Source organism: Hyaena hyaena, unplaced genomic scaffold (genome assembly GCF_003009895.1).
Source record: "Hyaena hyaena isolate Hyena2069 unplaced genomic scaffold, ASM300989v1 scaffold_954, whole genome shotgun sequence".
NCBI classification, from domain to species: domain Eukaryota; kingdom Metazoa; phylum Chordata; class Mammalia; order Carnivora; family Hyaenidae; genus Hyaena; species Hyaena hyaena.
Genome location: NW_024081592.1, coordinates 327,138 through 344,365, shown reverse-complemented (window position 1 = coordinate 344,365; position 17,228 = coordinate 327,138). Strand labels below are relative to the sequence as shown.

The window sequence follows — 17,228 nt, the reverse complement described above, 5'->3', positions numbered from 1 at the left end:
CCATTTTTCCCTCATTTTCATGTTTTAGTACTTTCCTTCTAAATTAACTTGCCAAACTTAAACCAGTTTGGTTCAAACCCAGACTCACGAAACAGCCTTTATTCCTCCTCAGAAGTTGTCTGAAAATGGCATTTCCAGTTTGTGAAAGTGGGGGGGAGGGGAGAACTGACATTTTCCATACGCCTTTGAAAAGGCTGTGAAATTACAAGGCAAAATGAACACAGGAAGAATACATGAAATATTTCACTGTACGTCAGAAATATTGAGAATATAGTGGAAAAGATGATTAATATAGTACCCACGATCAGACAATTTATAAGACAGTTTACTCAGAATATACCGAAAAAAAATCCAAATCAATCATTTTATAAAATACACATGATTGATTTCACAGCCTATTTTAGCTGTACACACACATATTTATTTAAAGATTTTTAAAATGAAGTCATTTGAACTTTGCCAAAATAAAGCTCTCTCCAATTTATTTTTAAAAAATTTTTTTAAATGTTTTATTTATTTCTGAGAGAGAGAGAGAGACAGTGTGAGCAGGGTAGGGTCAGAGAGAGAAGGAGACACAGAATCGGAACCAGGCTCCAGGCTCTGAGCTGTCAGCACAGAGCCCGACACGGGGCTCAAACCGTGAGATCATGACCTGAGCCGAAGTCTGACGCTTAACGGGCTGAGCCCCCCAGGCGCCCCTCTTCAATTTGTTTATACTTCATCACCAGGTGGGTCTTAGACAGTTTCCACCTTTTCAGCCTTACTTTCCAAATAAATCAGAACATCTTTCACAATGAAAACTGTGAGCACTCACAGCTCTCAAATCAAGCCCCAAACCTTTTCCTCCCGTGCATTTGTTTAAGCCAGTCTATCTACACAGAATACTCCACCTTAAACAATTACAGGCATTCAAGAGTTAATATGCATTCCAATTACAAAAGACTCCTGGAAGTGAAATCTACTACAGGTTATAAACTAGGAGGTTCAATAATTTCAAATAGAACTCATCACACCGAGTTGATTAAAAAAGTACAAGACATAAACTTTAAAAGGAATGTGCAACATGGGCACATGGGTAGCTCAGTCAGATCGGCTCTGGTCATGATCCCAGGGTTAGCCCTGAGTGGGGCTCCACGCTGAGCTTGGGGCTCTCCTTTTCTCCCTCTGCCCCTCTCCCGTTTGTACTCTCGCTCTTTCAAATAAAAAGAAAAAGAAAAAGAAGAAAGAAATTTAAAAAAATAAGAATTTGCAACGAACTGTTACAACAGAAAGACAATAAAAAATGAAGCCTAACTCTGACCTGGAAAACGAAGGCAATGGGTTAACAATTGGGATGGTGGAGAGTTCTGGGCTGTCAGGCTGAAGTACATCAACTTGTGGGAACACAGCTGTCCACTGACTTGTCAGGGATACTTAGAAGATTAAAAAAAGAAATTAAAAGCAAAGCTAACTTTTTAAAGCAATGAACACGTGCTGTGGGAAACACTGTGTTCCCCCAATGGATATCTTGAAGTTCTAACCCTAGGGCCTCCGAATGTGATCTTATTTGGACAGTTTTTGCACAGCTAATCAAGTTACAATGAAGTCATACAGGAGGAAGGCACGTCCGTGATCAATGAGCAGCGTCCCTCCAGAGACAGACCTGGAGGCCCACAGGGAAGGAGGCCAGGGGAAGACAGGAAGGGAGGAGTTAGGCCGCCACAAACCAGGAGCTGGGCCTGCGAGCAGCAGAGCTAGACAGAGCAAAGCCGGACTCTTCTCCAGGGCCTCAGGGGGAGCAGGGCCTCGTCCACACTTAGATTTCAAACTTCTACCTTCCGGCACAGTGAGCATACTCTGTTGTCTAAGTCATCCCGTGCATGGGACCTTGTTACAGCGGCCTTGGGAAACTATGACAAGTAAAATTTCCTATGGCCTGTACACCAGCGAGTTCTCTACTCATCAGCGATGTGCCCTTCTTGAAATCAATTCTAATGCCAAAATGACTTGAGGTCAGCCCCCAGAGAATATAATTCATTCCTTGATATTCCAATCATTCAAACTCATTCTTTCCCCCATCCCAATAGAAGCATACAAAATAACAGGTAAGAAAAGAAAGACTTGCTCAATTCTACCAATTTTCTTCCAGAGCCAAACTTATCTAAGTTTAAAAGGTAAATGAACGTCTGGTCTTGGTAAAAGAAAAAATGACTATGCCACCAGCTTACATCAAAGTTTATTAGAGACGTATGGTTTTAATCATAGAATCTTATAGCTAAGAGAGAAAAAAATTCACTTTTGTGTCTCACACATACTATTACAGGTTCAAATCCATCGACCCCCCAATTCCTATGTTGAAGCCTAACTCGCAGGGCCTCAGAATGTGCCTTTATGAGACAGGGCCTTGCAGAGGTAATTAAGTTTGGACAATATCATTGGAGCGGGCCCTAATTGGACAAGACTGGAATCTTGTAAAAGAGGTGAAATTCAGAGGCAGCCACACACAGGGAGAAGGCCCCAGGAATACGAGGGCGGCCACCTACCGGTCAGCGAGAGAGGCCTGCAATGCACACAGCCCTTATGGCCCTCACAAAGACCCTGCTAACATCCTGATTCCAGACCTCTGAACCCCCAACTGTAAGCTAATAAATTCGTTGTTTCTGCCAGCCAGGGTGTGCTCCTGTTACAGCAGCCCGAGGCAAACACAACAGCCAATGAATGCTAAGCGCAGGATTGTGGGACATGAATTCCCGAATTCCCACAAACCAGAAGACCTGACCACATGGCTCCAGGGCCCAGTCTACCCCAGGAATTCCCTGCTCTTTGTTCCTTATCTGCCAGTCTGATTCCTTCCGAATGCATTTAACAAATATGTGAGTATCTACTATATTCCTGATTGTATCTTCCTTAATGCTCACAAGCACCCTATTTGGAATCATCAACATTTACAGGTTACAAATACGGGATCACAAAGGTAAGAGTCCAGGGCACCTGGGTGGCTCAGTCGGTTAAGTGTCCATCTTTGGCTAAGGTCCTGATCTCACGGTTCGTGGGTTCGAGCCCCGTGTTGGGCTCTGTGCTGACAGCTCAGCACCTGGAGCCTGCTTCAGATTCTGGGTCTTCCTCTCTCTCTGCCCCTTCCCTGCTCCTACTCTGTCTCTCTTGGTCTCTTAAAGATAAATAAATGAAAGAAAGAAAGAGAGAAAGAGAGAAAGAAAGAAAGAGAAAGAAAGCAAGCAAGCAAGCAAGCAAGAAACGTGATCTTAACAGTTCATATACTGCACTGTCTTCCTGAGACAGGGTTGAAAAAAAATGCTGAATCATTTAGTTTGGAGACTAAAGTAACATAGTCAAAATATTATGCAGCCAACAAAAGACTATACTATTGTTACCATGGTACAAAAACCAAGTCAGATGGCACAGAATGGAGAAGTGACACCCAGCCTGAGACTGTGTCATATTACAAAACATCCCACTTCTAGAAATTATCTTCTTTTCGTACTTGTAAATTATTCTTGAGCTCTAAAATGTCCCTAAGAGGCAGCTCTTTCTGTTCATGGGTCTTGTCCCCATGTTATAGTAAAAACCAAAATAATCAAATAGAAAATAAAATGTCCCTAAGAATATAAGAATATGTATGGAAAAAAGGAGAAGCTTCTGTTACACTAATTTTAGAGAGCCTCCACAAAAAGTTACTGACAAATTCCCAGCATACCAGGGCAGACGCAGGGCTGCCTGGGGCACGCAACCACTGGGAAAGGGGGAAAGAAGCCCAGGACTGCACAAACACCGCCAAGCGAGGGCCACTGCCCAGATTCCTTAGAGCTTTCCCATTCGCTGTGCACCCTGAGTTTCTGCTTGTACCATCACCACGCTCTGGCACAAGTGTCCCAAAATCAAGAAGGAAAATAATGGAAACAATTCCATGCAACCTTTCCCAAAATCCTAGCAGCAAACCTGTACTTTAAGCAAGTTCCAGTTTGGAAGCTACAGCCCACCACTACTTTGTAATAACAACACAGGAATCCTTTGCTTTACAGACATAGCAGGCAGAGAGGAAAGTGCAGTGATCTCTCCCCTCCATAACCAGGACTATATTGTGATTATGGTAATCTAATATTGGATGCTTTCAGAGTTTTAAGCTTAAAGATATACTATGTAAGTTTAAAACTCCACAAATAAAAGTATCTTCTCTACAATGAGGAGATTAAAAAGAAGTGGAATTGCAGACCTTTAATTTTAGCAAGTCTCCTAATTATTTATCGAAATGTGAGTCCTACTGAATCAATATCTGGAGGGGAAAAAAAGTGAGGCATCCATCTAGAAATTCATATTTATAATCACTGCTCAGATAATTCCTAGGGTTTCTGGTTTATATAAAACTCGAGTCCTTTTTTTTTTTTTTTTAAAGTCTTTACACTTAAAACAGGTAAACTTTATGGGATGCAAATTACATCTCAATAAAAGTCTTTTTCAAAAATCAATCATTTCCTTCATTATACCTACTGTGGTCTTAACACGAAGGTCATGATCTGAAGCCTTACCGCTATGCCGCTACACACAATGAGAACACGGGTAACAAAGACAGGGTGACAGTTCCCGAACCTTTTAAAGTAAGCTCTTTTTCAAAAAGCACCAACAAATACCAGTTTTAAAAACTAAGGCTCTATAGTCTAGAAAAATAAACCCTTCAATCAAAAGATAATCTGTCACTCTTAAGAGCAAAATGATCTGCCACAATGACTGAAACTTTTCTCAGTCTAACTAGGTTGATATGCATTACTTTTTAATTAAAAATCCTCTGACTATTTCACAAGAAGGATGTTAAGTTATATCAAGCAAAATTCAAAACAGCTTTAGAATTCCACAACTACTTAAATTTTAATAAATTTCTATTTCATCATTAGTCATGGAGTAACAAAAGTGTTGGGGATGTTTGTAACTTCCAAAATCATTTTTAGAACAAATACATTTAATACACCGACAGTCCTGAGTCTTATAAATTTCACAACACCCACAGCATCTATGCCATATGTTAAAGATTTTCATTTAAATTGAGATGATTACATTATCTGATTAAACAGTAAAGGAAAAGACAGCACCGTTAATTATGTACCTAAGGAGAATGTGTATTTTAAGTTATTGTTTATCCTAAGTTTAAAGATAGCAAATATAACATGGACTTGTTGATAAGCCCTGCTAAGTAAAAAGTTGAATAAAAAAGCAGTAAGCTACTAATTTAAGCCTTCAAATTTCACTGTTTGATATGGTCTCCCCAACTTCTAACTAAACCAGAAAGACTCTAAACATTTTGTATTCACTCCAATCAGGAGGTTTTGGTAACACAAAGTCAAAAGCCTAAGACATCTTTCAATTTATCACACACACATTATGGTCAGAGTTAGTAGATTCAATTGATTTTTATGTCAATCAAAACGCTAAGAAGGCAATCTAATCTTTTCTAATATTTTTTAGTGAATCATAAACTAAAATCTGACGCCACCATACGATTTCGACGGGTTACCAAATTTTCCTCAAACTCGGAAGTAAGACAAGGCGGGAGCCTGGGTGGCTCAGTGGGGTTGAGCCTCAGGCTTCAGCTCCACACCAGGCTTCTTGCCGTCAGCGCAGAGCCAGCTTTGGGTCCTCTGTCCCCCTCTCTCTCTGCCCCTTTCCCACACGCACTTGCTCTCTCAAAAATAAAGAAACATCAAAAAAAAATGTTTAAGACATTATTACTAATGCATGGAAGAAAAAAATACCAGCAATTTTCTGGGATGTTATACACAAAGAACCTGTAAATCTGTATATATTTGTACTATTCATTTTATTACTGTAACTACTGAAATTTATTCCTGAGAATTAAACTAATCAATGGAAAATTATCTTTTATGGAAATTGCTTAGCAAGGTTGAAATACAATGCAATTTTAGGTTGAAAAAATGAAGGATGGTGGAATCAACTCTGACAAAAGGCCTCCGACAAAAGGCCAGCAGTCAACCCACACAAAGTTCAGTTCACCCCTTCCTCGTCCTCAGAGCCACTAGATGCAGAGCTTTTAAACTGTTCAGCCCTATGTACCTCAATGTTTACAGCAGCATTATTTACAAGAGCCAAATTATGGAAACAGCCCAAGTGTCCAGGGATAGATGAATGGATAAAGAAGATGGGCGTATGCACGTGTATACATACACACACACGGGAATATTATTTGGCCATAAAAAAGAATGAAATCTTGCCATTTGCAATGACATGGATGGAGCTACAGAGAATTATGCTAAGCAAAATAAGTCAGATAAACACAAATACACATGATTTCACTCATACATGGAATTTCAGCAACAAATAAGCAAAGGAAAAAGAGAGGGACAAACCAAGAAACATTCTCCTAACCAAAGAGAACAAAATGACGGTTACCAGAGGCGAGGTGGGTGGGGACGGAAGAAACAGGTGATGGGGAGTAAGGGTACAGTTGTCTTGACGAGCACTGGGTGCTGTAGGGATTTGCTGAATCACTCCACTGTACGCCTGAAACTAGCATCACACTGTCTGTTTACTAGAATTAAAATTTTTTTAAATTGTCCAGCCCTTAACCACATGTTGCTGGAGCCTATCAGGGCTGGCAACACCACAAGCAGCAGTATTTCTATGCTGCTGAAATAAAGAACGGAGGCTGCAAGGGGTGCTGTGTGACTCAGTCGGGTTGAGCATCCAACTCTTGACTTCTGCTCACGATGTCAAGGCTGTGGGATGGAGCCCCGTGTTGGGCCCCACACTGAGTGTGGAGACTGCTTGGCATTCTCTTTCCCTCTCCCTCTGCCTCTCTCTCAAAGGAAAAAAAAAAAAAAAGGAGGAGGAGAAGAAAGGCCGCTTACTGAGTTACAGTAAGTAAATACACAGAAAACAATAGACAGGGAGGGGAAAAAAGAGGAGTATTCGCCGTGTAAGGGGAGAAAATCGCAGAAGAGGTAAGAGAAACCCTCAGGTGACCGCTCAAGTGCAGACGCCTCTCCCCAGAGAGCAGCAAGTCTGCATGAGCACTGTACCTGCGGCCAGCAAACCATTCAGTGCTTTCATGTACACACACAATAATGAGACTCCAAAACAGACAGCAAGAGACAAGTTACTAGCAATTCAATTCTACGTGAAAAATTTTAGATGACCTATGTGGAGCTGCCTTAATTTCTACCTGCAGACTGCACGACTATACGCAGGAGTTACAGAACGACCTACAAGGACAATCCCTTCCCCCAGCCAGAGCACAGTAACAAGACAGTTAAGGCCATCGGTACGTACCATGGTACACAATCATCTTTTGCTCTCTAAGCTTTAAATTGAGATTTTTCTCCCAACGCTTCATAAATTGTCATAGCATCAGCTCAAACAGTAAGACACTGTCTAGCTTCTTCTCCCTTCTCTTGCTACACTGGAACGTAACGGACCGCCATGGGAGCCCTACACAGGTCCCGTCACGCACGGGCTGATGCCCTGCCTGCTCCCTCTTTGGTCCTTCTGCCTATTTAATCCTTAAATGGACACTCAGGGACCTGCCCTGTGCCTCTTTACTCTCTTCGGAGCCCCTCCCTCAGTAATGTCACCCGCTGCTCTGCCCACAACTACACTGGGCAGGCGCCTTCAGGCAGCACACACATCCCAGCCTAAAACGGACTCGAGTTCCACCCTAACTTCCCCGACCAGAAAGTCCCCGTATTGACCCAGAGCAGTTCACCCCGGTGATCCAGCATGAAACTTCGGATGAATTCTGACTCCTCCTTCTCCTCAACCCCCCCCATCCAACTAATTCTATCAACTGCACTTTCCCAGCAGCATACGGACCGGGCCGCTGCAACCTACCTTACTACCGTCATCCAAGCCCAAAGCCCATCACTCAGGCTACTGAACTTTAATAACCTCTAACTCTTCTCCCTCCAGCCTTGCTCATGTGTTTCCACAGCAACCGGTATTTCTCTTAGTAACTGGAGTCACTCTACAAATATACACAGAATGTGTATCTTGGGGCAAGGACTGTATCAAAAGCTATGTACAGTGGTAAAGGGCACGTGTCTAGGTGCTCGCAACGCTCCTGGCCTGGTGAGTTAATTACATGCTCTGGACTCGTCCTCCCTACAAGGCTAACTGACGAGACCAGGCGTGACATCCACGTTGACACCCATCATGCCCAGTGCCAGGATACTGCTGTGCCCTCAGTGTCTAGAAAAACTGACCCACAGTAGGGATTGAATAAATGTGTTGATTAAAAGACAAAATTACCACACACACACACACACACACACACACACACACCCTTCAAGTCTTCACTTTTCCCCAGTACCAATGACTTACATCAACTGGCTGCTAGTTCTTTCCACCCATGTGACTCACCTCAAACACTTTCCCAAATCCACCTTCTCCACGACTCCGCAGGCCTCTGAGGGCATCCTGCACTCGCCTTCCCCGTGCCGTCTCTCCTCTAACTTCCAGAGCACCGTTTCCAGGGTGCTTACCACGTCCCCTGTGTTACAGCCAGCCAGCCACACAAGGTTCTATTACCTTCTGAAAGCCAGAGGCTGCTTCATTCATCCCTAGAGCCCCCGCCTAACAGTGTCTTGCAAATGTAGGCACTAAAATAACTTGCTGAACGAATGAAACCCTACAAGAAATCCGAAGGAAAACCAGAATGGCTGAAAGAGAACCTCTGTGACTCCACTAGGACACTGATAGCACCTACGACTGGAATGAGCACAAGGAGAAAAGTAGATCCACGCCTGGAGATCAGCAGAGCAAAAGAGGTGAGACGCCATCAGCTCAATGGCTTTGGCTTTGCCTCTCAGTTCCTAAATTGTTGGTTTTTTTTTTTTTTAATTTTTAAAGTTTATTCATTTTTGAGAGAGAGGGACACAGAGCACAAGCAGGGGCGGGGCAGAGAGAGAGGCTGATGCAGAGTCCAAAGGAGGCTGCAGGCTCTGAGCTGTCAGCACAGAGCCTGACCTGGGGCTCCAACTCACGGATCAGGAGATCATGACCCGATCATGATCATACCTTCAAAGTCAGAGGCCTAACCGACTGAGCCACCCAGCCACCCTTGTTCCTAAGCTTTTAATTCTAAATCATCTTTTGTTTTTGTCAGAGGGCATACTCTACCAAGATTATAAATTTCAAATTTTTAGAAAGCAGCCAACATTATTTCCCTACAGAAATCGAATGCAGAATCCCACAATAAAAAGAGCTACTCCAGCCGAAGCTGGGTCAGGTAGAGAAGCCCACGTGCTCACACAAGACCCTATCATACATCCACGAATGACACTTAGAACATTTTGGCTCTAAAGGTAGTTCAGTCTTCCCTTGTGCGAGCCTCCTACATGGATCAAGAACACGGGATTCTTAGGAACTAACAAGAAGAATCTGTGCCAGGTACAGGAGCTTTTGCAAAGGGAACATAAACAGAACTGAGCTGAAGCAGACGTCCATCACTCTCTTCCTGCGCCTCGTGCGGTAAGACAAACCTGGGAGAGCTTCCCAAAGGCATTGCCATCCTCAGATGACCAAGCAAAGAACTAGAATGGAACCAGAGGAAAGGTGGGACCAAGGAGTGGACAAGTCGCGTGAGTCTGTTTCGAATCCGGGCTGGGACCTCGGACGTTCACACAGTATGGCCCAACTATGAGAACAAGAGCAATCCACAGGGCTTCAGACCCCAAATCCCAGCCACTACCCATCTTCCTGGAGCGCGCTCTTCTCTGCAGAAGCCCTCCTGGAATCAGACACAGCAAATGGTAACAATCCAAGAAGCAACTAGCTTGTCCTGACACTGGTTCTGATAACATGTTCGCAAAGTTATTTCCACCTCTAAAGCACAATTATGTAAGTTCTACGCATCTAAATATCCAGGAGAGGTATTATCATTTTCCACTTATTACGTCAAACAGCTAATAAAAACATTAACTAAGTTCCTAAGTCCAAGTAGGTCATATGTCATAAATGGGCCACTCCTTTCAACTTCCAGGCCAGTCCTCCAGCCGGACACAGGACCTTCTGCGAAGTTTATGAAGTCGCAGGAACTGACAATGGCAAACTTGAACATCTTGTATTTCATTTTCTCTGCCCAGCAGGAGTGAGATCCATTTAAAGTTAAGTGCAACCACAGCACAGAAAACTCTGTAGCAAATTGCCAAGACAGCTGTTCAAAAAGCCAATTAAATAGCAGGGGTGTGAAGAACACTTAGCATTACCCAGAAAACTACTGCAGCAGGAACACCCTGGAGTTCAGGTAGTGAAAAGAAAAAGGTACAGCTGAATAACCCACCAGCTAAGAATAAAAGCAAACTAAATAAATAAATTAATAAAAAGCATTAAGGAGGACAGAAGCCTTCTTGAAGACTGTAGATCAAAAGATTTAATGCCTAATTGTATTATTTTTAAAATTTTTTTATTTATTTTTGAGAGGGGGAGGGGCAGAGAGAGAGAGAGAGATTGAGAGAGGAGACAGGGAATCTGAAGCAGGTTGCAGGCTCTGAGCTGTCAGCACAGAGCCCAAGGTGGGGCTCACACTCTGGAACTGGGAGATCATGACCTGAGCTGAAGTCAGACACTTAACCAACTGAGCCACCCAGGCACCCCTTTGTCTAATTTTAGAATACAGCAAATCCTGGGGCACCTGGGTGGCTCAGCTGGTTAAGTATCTGACTTCAGCTCAGGTTATGACCTCACAGTTCATGAGTTCAAACCCCACATGGGGCTGTGCACTGACAGTGTAGAGCTTGCTTGGGATTCTTTCTCTCTCATTCCCTACTTTTCCCAACTCGTGCTTTCTCTTTAAAAATTCTTTAAAAAATTAAAAAATAGAATAGAGCAAATTCTTTATTCAGAGGTACAATGAAAACAAATCTGAGTAGTGACTCCTTCTTTAATAAAAAGAGAATCACATTATCTAATACCCGAAGTTAAAGATCAGAAAATAAATATGCAAAATGAAGGATACAATAGCCTACATAGAAAGAAAAAATAACAGTAGCTCCTGTTTGCTGTAGAGCATCTGTGAGAGAAGGCTCATTTCAAGAACTGCATGAACTCGGCAAATACAAATGATGGGAGAATTTTGACAGGTTTGACATCTTAATCATAGGAGGAATTGCCAACATTCATTTTACGATCATACTTCCGTAGAACTGTGCTCATTCTACAACACACAATCATCACCCCCCACCAAAAAAAAACCCCTACAAACTGCTAATAATTTGAACCCACACATAATGACTCATCTCAAGCTTTCAGGTTTTCATGATTGAAACCACCACTTAATAAATCAGATTAGTTCTCCCTCCTTTCAGAATAAAATACCAATGATTTTTTTAAAAAGCCCCATTATTTTACTTCCTATTAAGAATATTATTTATTCATCAACCACTGCTCAAAGTAATTCTCAGCATTCTACATCTCCCGCATGACAGCAATGGCAGTCAGACAACAAATGCAATGGTGTCCTATGCCAGATATATAGACAATCAACACCGTTTGATCAATTAATCAAAATTCTTTTCTGTGGACTAAAGGAAAAGCAAGTTCAGGGCAATAGTTTAATGTTTCATGTCAGTTTTCTGAAAAGAAATTAAAAAAATTTTTTTAAATGTTAAAGCTGTAAAAAAAAAAAAAAGCCTTAAGCATCTTTTTCTGTTGTAGAATATATGCTAACTACATAGAAAATATGAAAAACACAAATTGCAAAGAAAATAAAAATAATTCATAATCTCAGTTCTGAAGTACCATTTTTAATGGTTGCATGATTGCTCCACATTCAATTTCGCTTTCTCATTACTGACTACAGAAGTTTCTGTGTTTTCACCGTCTTACAAATATTACTGAGATAAACATCTCAGTGCAGACACCTTGATACAGTCTGTTTTCAGTAATTTCTTAGGGACATTACTGGGTCAATTAACGGAAGTGTTAGACCACTTGATAAAATATTACAAATTACTTCCAAAAAAAATTTGTACCAATTTAAACTTTTACCTTTTGTACTGTACCTCACCACCTTTGCCTATTATTAAGTCTTTGGTAATTGACAATCCAAACATGATTTCAGCTTTTAATTAGCATTTCCATATTAATGAAATGTAATCATTTCCCCCCAAATCTACATCAATGTTTATACCTAGACTTATAAGCATAGGTGTATGTTTTAACCACACAGAACTGGTATTGTTTGTGATTTGTAAAAAGCTGCAAATATTGAATTTTTTATGTTTAATATTAACTTTAAATCCTTTAAATCTTTAGCCACAGATTTTTATCACACTTCCATCCCATACCCTTCCATCTCCTATGAAAGCAGTATGCAGGGTTCGTAGTTGTGAACACCCCTCCGGTATCTGGATGACCGAGGTTCCGGTAGCACTCCACTTTTTTATAAAGTAATCAGTATATTTAAAAAAAATTTTTTTTAACGTTTTATTTATTTCTGAGAGAGAGAGAGAGAGCGTGAGGGAGACACTGAATCTGAAGCAGGCTCCAGGCTCCGAGGTAGCTGTCGGCACAGAGCCCAACGCGGGTCTCAAACCCACCAACCGTGAGATCATGACCTGAACTGAAGTCAAACGCTTAAGCGGCTGAGCCACCCAGGTACCCCTAAAGTAATCCGTATACTGTGCCTATAAAAAGGACAGTCACTTACTGTGATTGTGACAGCATGAACACAATTGTCATCAAGTTCATTGCATGGCATGTGAGACCCTTCAAATTCTGGCTCCTACTCTTCCACCCTTACCTCCCACCATCTATACCCTCTTTAATGTCCTGTGTCCCATGAGTGGGGACAGGCTGAGAGATGAGATCCAGCAGTAACCAGTCTCAGGCCAAAGGCCACTGTGAGGAAGAAAATTCTTCAGCTGTGACTCTGGCAGGATATCTGGGTGAAAGGTGGAGGAGAGGCGTACAGAACAAATGAACACAAAAAGCTCACAAGCCAGGAACAGGTCATTTGCTTGTAATACATTTCTAAATGGAAACACTTCGCCTGGCATCCATCTCTCGCTTCACAATTCCTTAGAAGAGACTGAAAAATAAGTCACATATAATCAGCCTCATCGGTGGGGGAAAACAACAAACACAGACTGACCACATTACCACAGCCTAACAAATCTGACCAGATAACAATGTCAACATCTAAGTGAGAAAAGAAAGCATTACTGAAAGTATAGTTTATAGCAACACAATTACTGAAAGTATAGTTTATAGCAAACAACACAAAATACTGAACGTATAGTCTATAGCAAACAAAGGTTAAGAATTTCAGCTCCCCCCTTAACCAACATACAATAACGTTACATAGATAGTAAAAGAGCACATTTTACTGAACCAGTTTTGAGGCAACTATCAGCTACGGAACCCCTTTCACAGAAGTGATTTACTAAAACGGTGAATTGTGTGCCTCTATAACCAAGCAGCTGCTGAGGACACCAGTGAAATCCCCGGCCTTCTTGACCCACGGTCCTGCGACAAGGTAGAAGCAAAGGCAAAAATGTTAAATTTTCTTAGAAGTTTCCATGTCTGACTGAAGTCCTGGCTAAGCTTACTTCTGTCTTCATGTAATCACAGGGAATAACGGGGAAAGGAGGGTAAACTATTATCGACTTGGTGCCAGAAGACCAAAAGTAAACCTCATCTGTACTCCTCGGAGTTAAGGGTCACAGAGACTAGGCCAGTATGTTGGAGCCTGAGCTCCATTTCAGGTGTGACCTTGGCCAAGTGACTGAAGCTCATGGGAGTCTCAGTCTCCTGATAGAAGAAAATAAAATGGCTGGATTATAAGCCGTTAATATTGCTCCCACTCAAACTGTGACTCAGAGTTTGAAAATCTTTAAGATCAAAATGTTTCTTAATATTCCTTTGAAAGGAGAAGACGAAATAAAGGCCTTTAGAGAAATGATGTATCAAACTGAAAGTCTGTAGGTTTGAAAAGACCATTTAGCAAAACATTCTTGAAATCTGTGCTTAGTAATTACTGCAAACGACCGCCTGAATATAGTGACATAAGCACAGAATTATTCCTGTCGCCGCAGCGGCTTCCCGTCAAGGAATCCTTCCAGGCAGTGGCAGAAACTCTTCTGCAGAAGAGTTTACGGCTCTTCAAAATAATTCCAACGAAGCTACTATTTAACATTCATGAGGTAATGCAATTGCTTGGCCCACAGGGGTATATATATATCGCGCTCCACCAGCTTCTGCTTATTAACACCGGTTTCAATGACTAAGGGTATCAATATTCCAATTCAGCAACCAAACAGCAAAAGCAGAATAATTCGAAGGCTGAGAGCAAGGGTCACATTCAGAGTTACAGACTGAGAGACCCTAGCATTCATCTCCAAGAGAAAGCGTTACACTTATGCACTAAAGGTTTAAGGATTAACTGGCCCAGCGTGCGACTGAGCCTCTGAACTCATTTGACATTTAAAAAAATAAAAATAAAAAAGTTCAGTTTATTTGGAGATACCTTCCTAAAAACATCCCCCAAAGAAAGGAATAGTTCTGCTATTGCGCTCATGTTGCAATTTATTCTACACGCAGGATTTCTAGGAAGTACCACGGGCCACTGAAGTAGCCCAACAATTTTGGTTCCGGCCATGAATGGAGACGAAAAGCAACAGGAATCCAACTGCTTCACCTGGGTCCTGCCAGCTGGTACTATGTTTTTACGCAATTACAGAAACTATACGATAATAAATACAACCAACAATCATGATAGGTCATTCAAACATTCGGCTTGCCTTCCAATCAGGTCATAAAATCTGCATCGTTAATTATGCAAATACACCATGGTTCATCCTTGCCTCACTTTGCATCGTAAATCATATATTTTAAAAGAAACATTTCCTAGGGCACCTGAGTGGCTCGGTCGGTTGAGCATCCGACTCTGGATTTCGGCTCAGGTCATGATCTCCTGGTTGTGAGATTGAGTCCTGCCTGGACTTCTGCTTGGGATTCTCAGGCTCCCTCTCTGCCCCTCCCCAACTCGTGTGTGCAAACACAGGCACACTGTCTCTCAAAATAAATTAACATTAGGAAAAACAAAAAAAGAAACAAGTTTCCTAAATCCACTCCATGAAACTAATCTTAGAACTAAAAATTTAACTCCACAGCATAACTTATATTGCCATTTTACCAATAACTTCCACTTGAAGCCTTAACTTTCAAAAACAGGCTTTCCTTCCGCAAAGTAAGATTAGCACAATGCTCATCTCAAATCTTCCTGGATAACAAGAACATAAATTCTGAAATAATAAACAGATAATTGTTTATTATTGTAAAATAATATTGTTTTGTAATATATTACAAATTATTACAATAATGTTATTATTTTACAATAATAAACATTAAGGATGATGATATTCCTGCAGTCTAGAAGAATACAATTAAAATATAAATTGACATATTTAATGAATACAAAATTCAAGGCCATGAGTTAAGGTCACACGTTACTGTGTTCAGAAAAACAAAGTCCACCTTACTCACATATGTCGGACGAGTTAAAAGTAATCGCTTCATCAAGATCATTTTAAAGATTTGCCACAGCATTGCATAAACCTTTGTCAATATCCGGAAAAAAAATTCCTCTTTACCCACCAGTAGACAAAACATGCCTTTGAGGCTGACCTGGAAAGCCAGTTTCCCGTCTACCGAAATAAGGACAGTTAGGAGTTACGAATCCTAAAAAAATGTGGGCTAACTGGAAGCATCTGTTCAAGTGCTTACAGATTTTACAGTATGAAACACTCAAAAGGGCCCTCATTAAAAACAATTTCAAATCAATCATCATGCTTCTTCCTCTCCGCCCAAAATTAAGGAACTTCTTTGCTTTGTACATATGGGCCACTGGGTTTAAAGTCACACTGCAATTCTCTGGGTCGTTTTAAAATGGGTCATTAGTAATACTGTCCTGCCCCGTTTGTCCAAAATGTCCCCAACATCCAATGTTTTTCAAACTTTAGGGCCCCTCAAGAACACCTAGGCCACTTACTAAACACGCAGATCCCAGGGCCCAGGCTTAGTCCATGTGCCTTGGGAGAAACCCCAAACAGCACCTTTAATCAGCAGTCAGGTGAATCGGAAGCAGGTGGTCCAACAGCCACACTTTGGGGCACGGAAGCCTAACAAGTTCCCAAAAGAGCACCTACTTCAGCCACCTCGGCGTGTTAACAACCGAGAGAATCTCGAGCTTCTGGGACTTCGCGAGCCTCGGGGACGGGCTCTGGGCCGGGTCCCCAGGAACCCGGGGTCCCACCAGGCGATGGCAGTCAGCAGGCGAGGGCGCTGCGACCGCACTTATTTCCATCAAGTCTCCCCTAGGTCCTTAGGGGACTTCGAGGTCCCACGGGTCTAGGTAACTCCAGCTCTCCCACTTACTACCCGAGCATCCTTAACGCTCGGGCCTCAGTTTCCCCATCTGTGCCACGGACTCACGCCTTCCCGCGGGAAGGCTGAGCCGAAACGAAAGTAACTCGGCGGGTCGCGGGCACTTCCTGGCTCTCCCCCTCCCGGCCCGCCTCCCCCACCGCGGTCGCAGCGGACCACCCGGCGGCTCGCGCTGCGCGGGCCGCCGCCTCCCAACGCCCCCCGCCCGGCCCGACCCTCGGCCGGCCACTCACGGGTGGGCATGGTGACCCCGAGCCGCGCTCGCCGCCGCACCGAGGCTCAGCGGGGCCGCGCAGGGCGCGCCGACGGCACCATGGCGGGCGGGCGCCGGGCCGCGGAGGCGGGAACCAGGCGAAAGGCGAAGGGCGGACGGAGCGGACGCGGACCCCGCGGCTCCCGCAACGGAGCCAGCAACAGCACCCACCGCGGGCCCAGCAGCGCGCCGGACGCCGCGCTGGGCGTCCCCGCGCGCTGACGTCAGCACGTCGCCGACGTGCCGGCCCCGCCCCTGCCCTACGGCCGAGCTCCGCCCCGGAGCGGACAGGGGCCGCAGGGCGCGGGCGGGGGCGGGGCATTTGGAGACAACTGTCGCCTAGAATAACTCAGGGCTTCATTTTGTCGTCAAACCCAGTGATTTGAGTCTTATTCGTTTCCATGAGTCCACACTCGCGGTGCATTAGCAGTATGGGTTGAACCGCTTTATAATGTTTGTGAGGGTCTGCATGATTGCATCGAGGACATGAGTAGACCTTTTTTTTTAAAAAAACAAGCTGTTGAACTTGCAGTGCGTTCTAATTCTCTGAAAGCAAGATTTGAGACGCACTGAGGTCATTCGGGGTGAT

General features: G+C 43.1%; 1 protein-coding gene across 1 annotated transcript in view; it reads right to left on the bottom strand.

Moving 5' to 3' along the window:
• Nucleotides 1-16,838, bottom strand: part of EFR3A (EFR3 homolog A) — a 96,565-nt gene extending 79,727 nt beyond the window's left edge. The window contains exon 1 of the mRNA XM_039221187.1: nt 16,620-16,838. Coding sequence (XP_039077118.1) covers nt 16,620-16,629 — 10 coding nt within the window. The 5' untranslated portion in view covers nt 16,630-16,838. The remainder of the gene's footprint in view (nt 1-16,619) is intronic.
• Between the last annotated feature and the right edge of the window lie 390 nt (nt 16,839-17,228).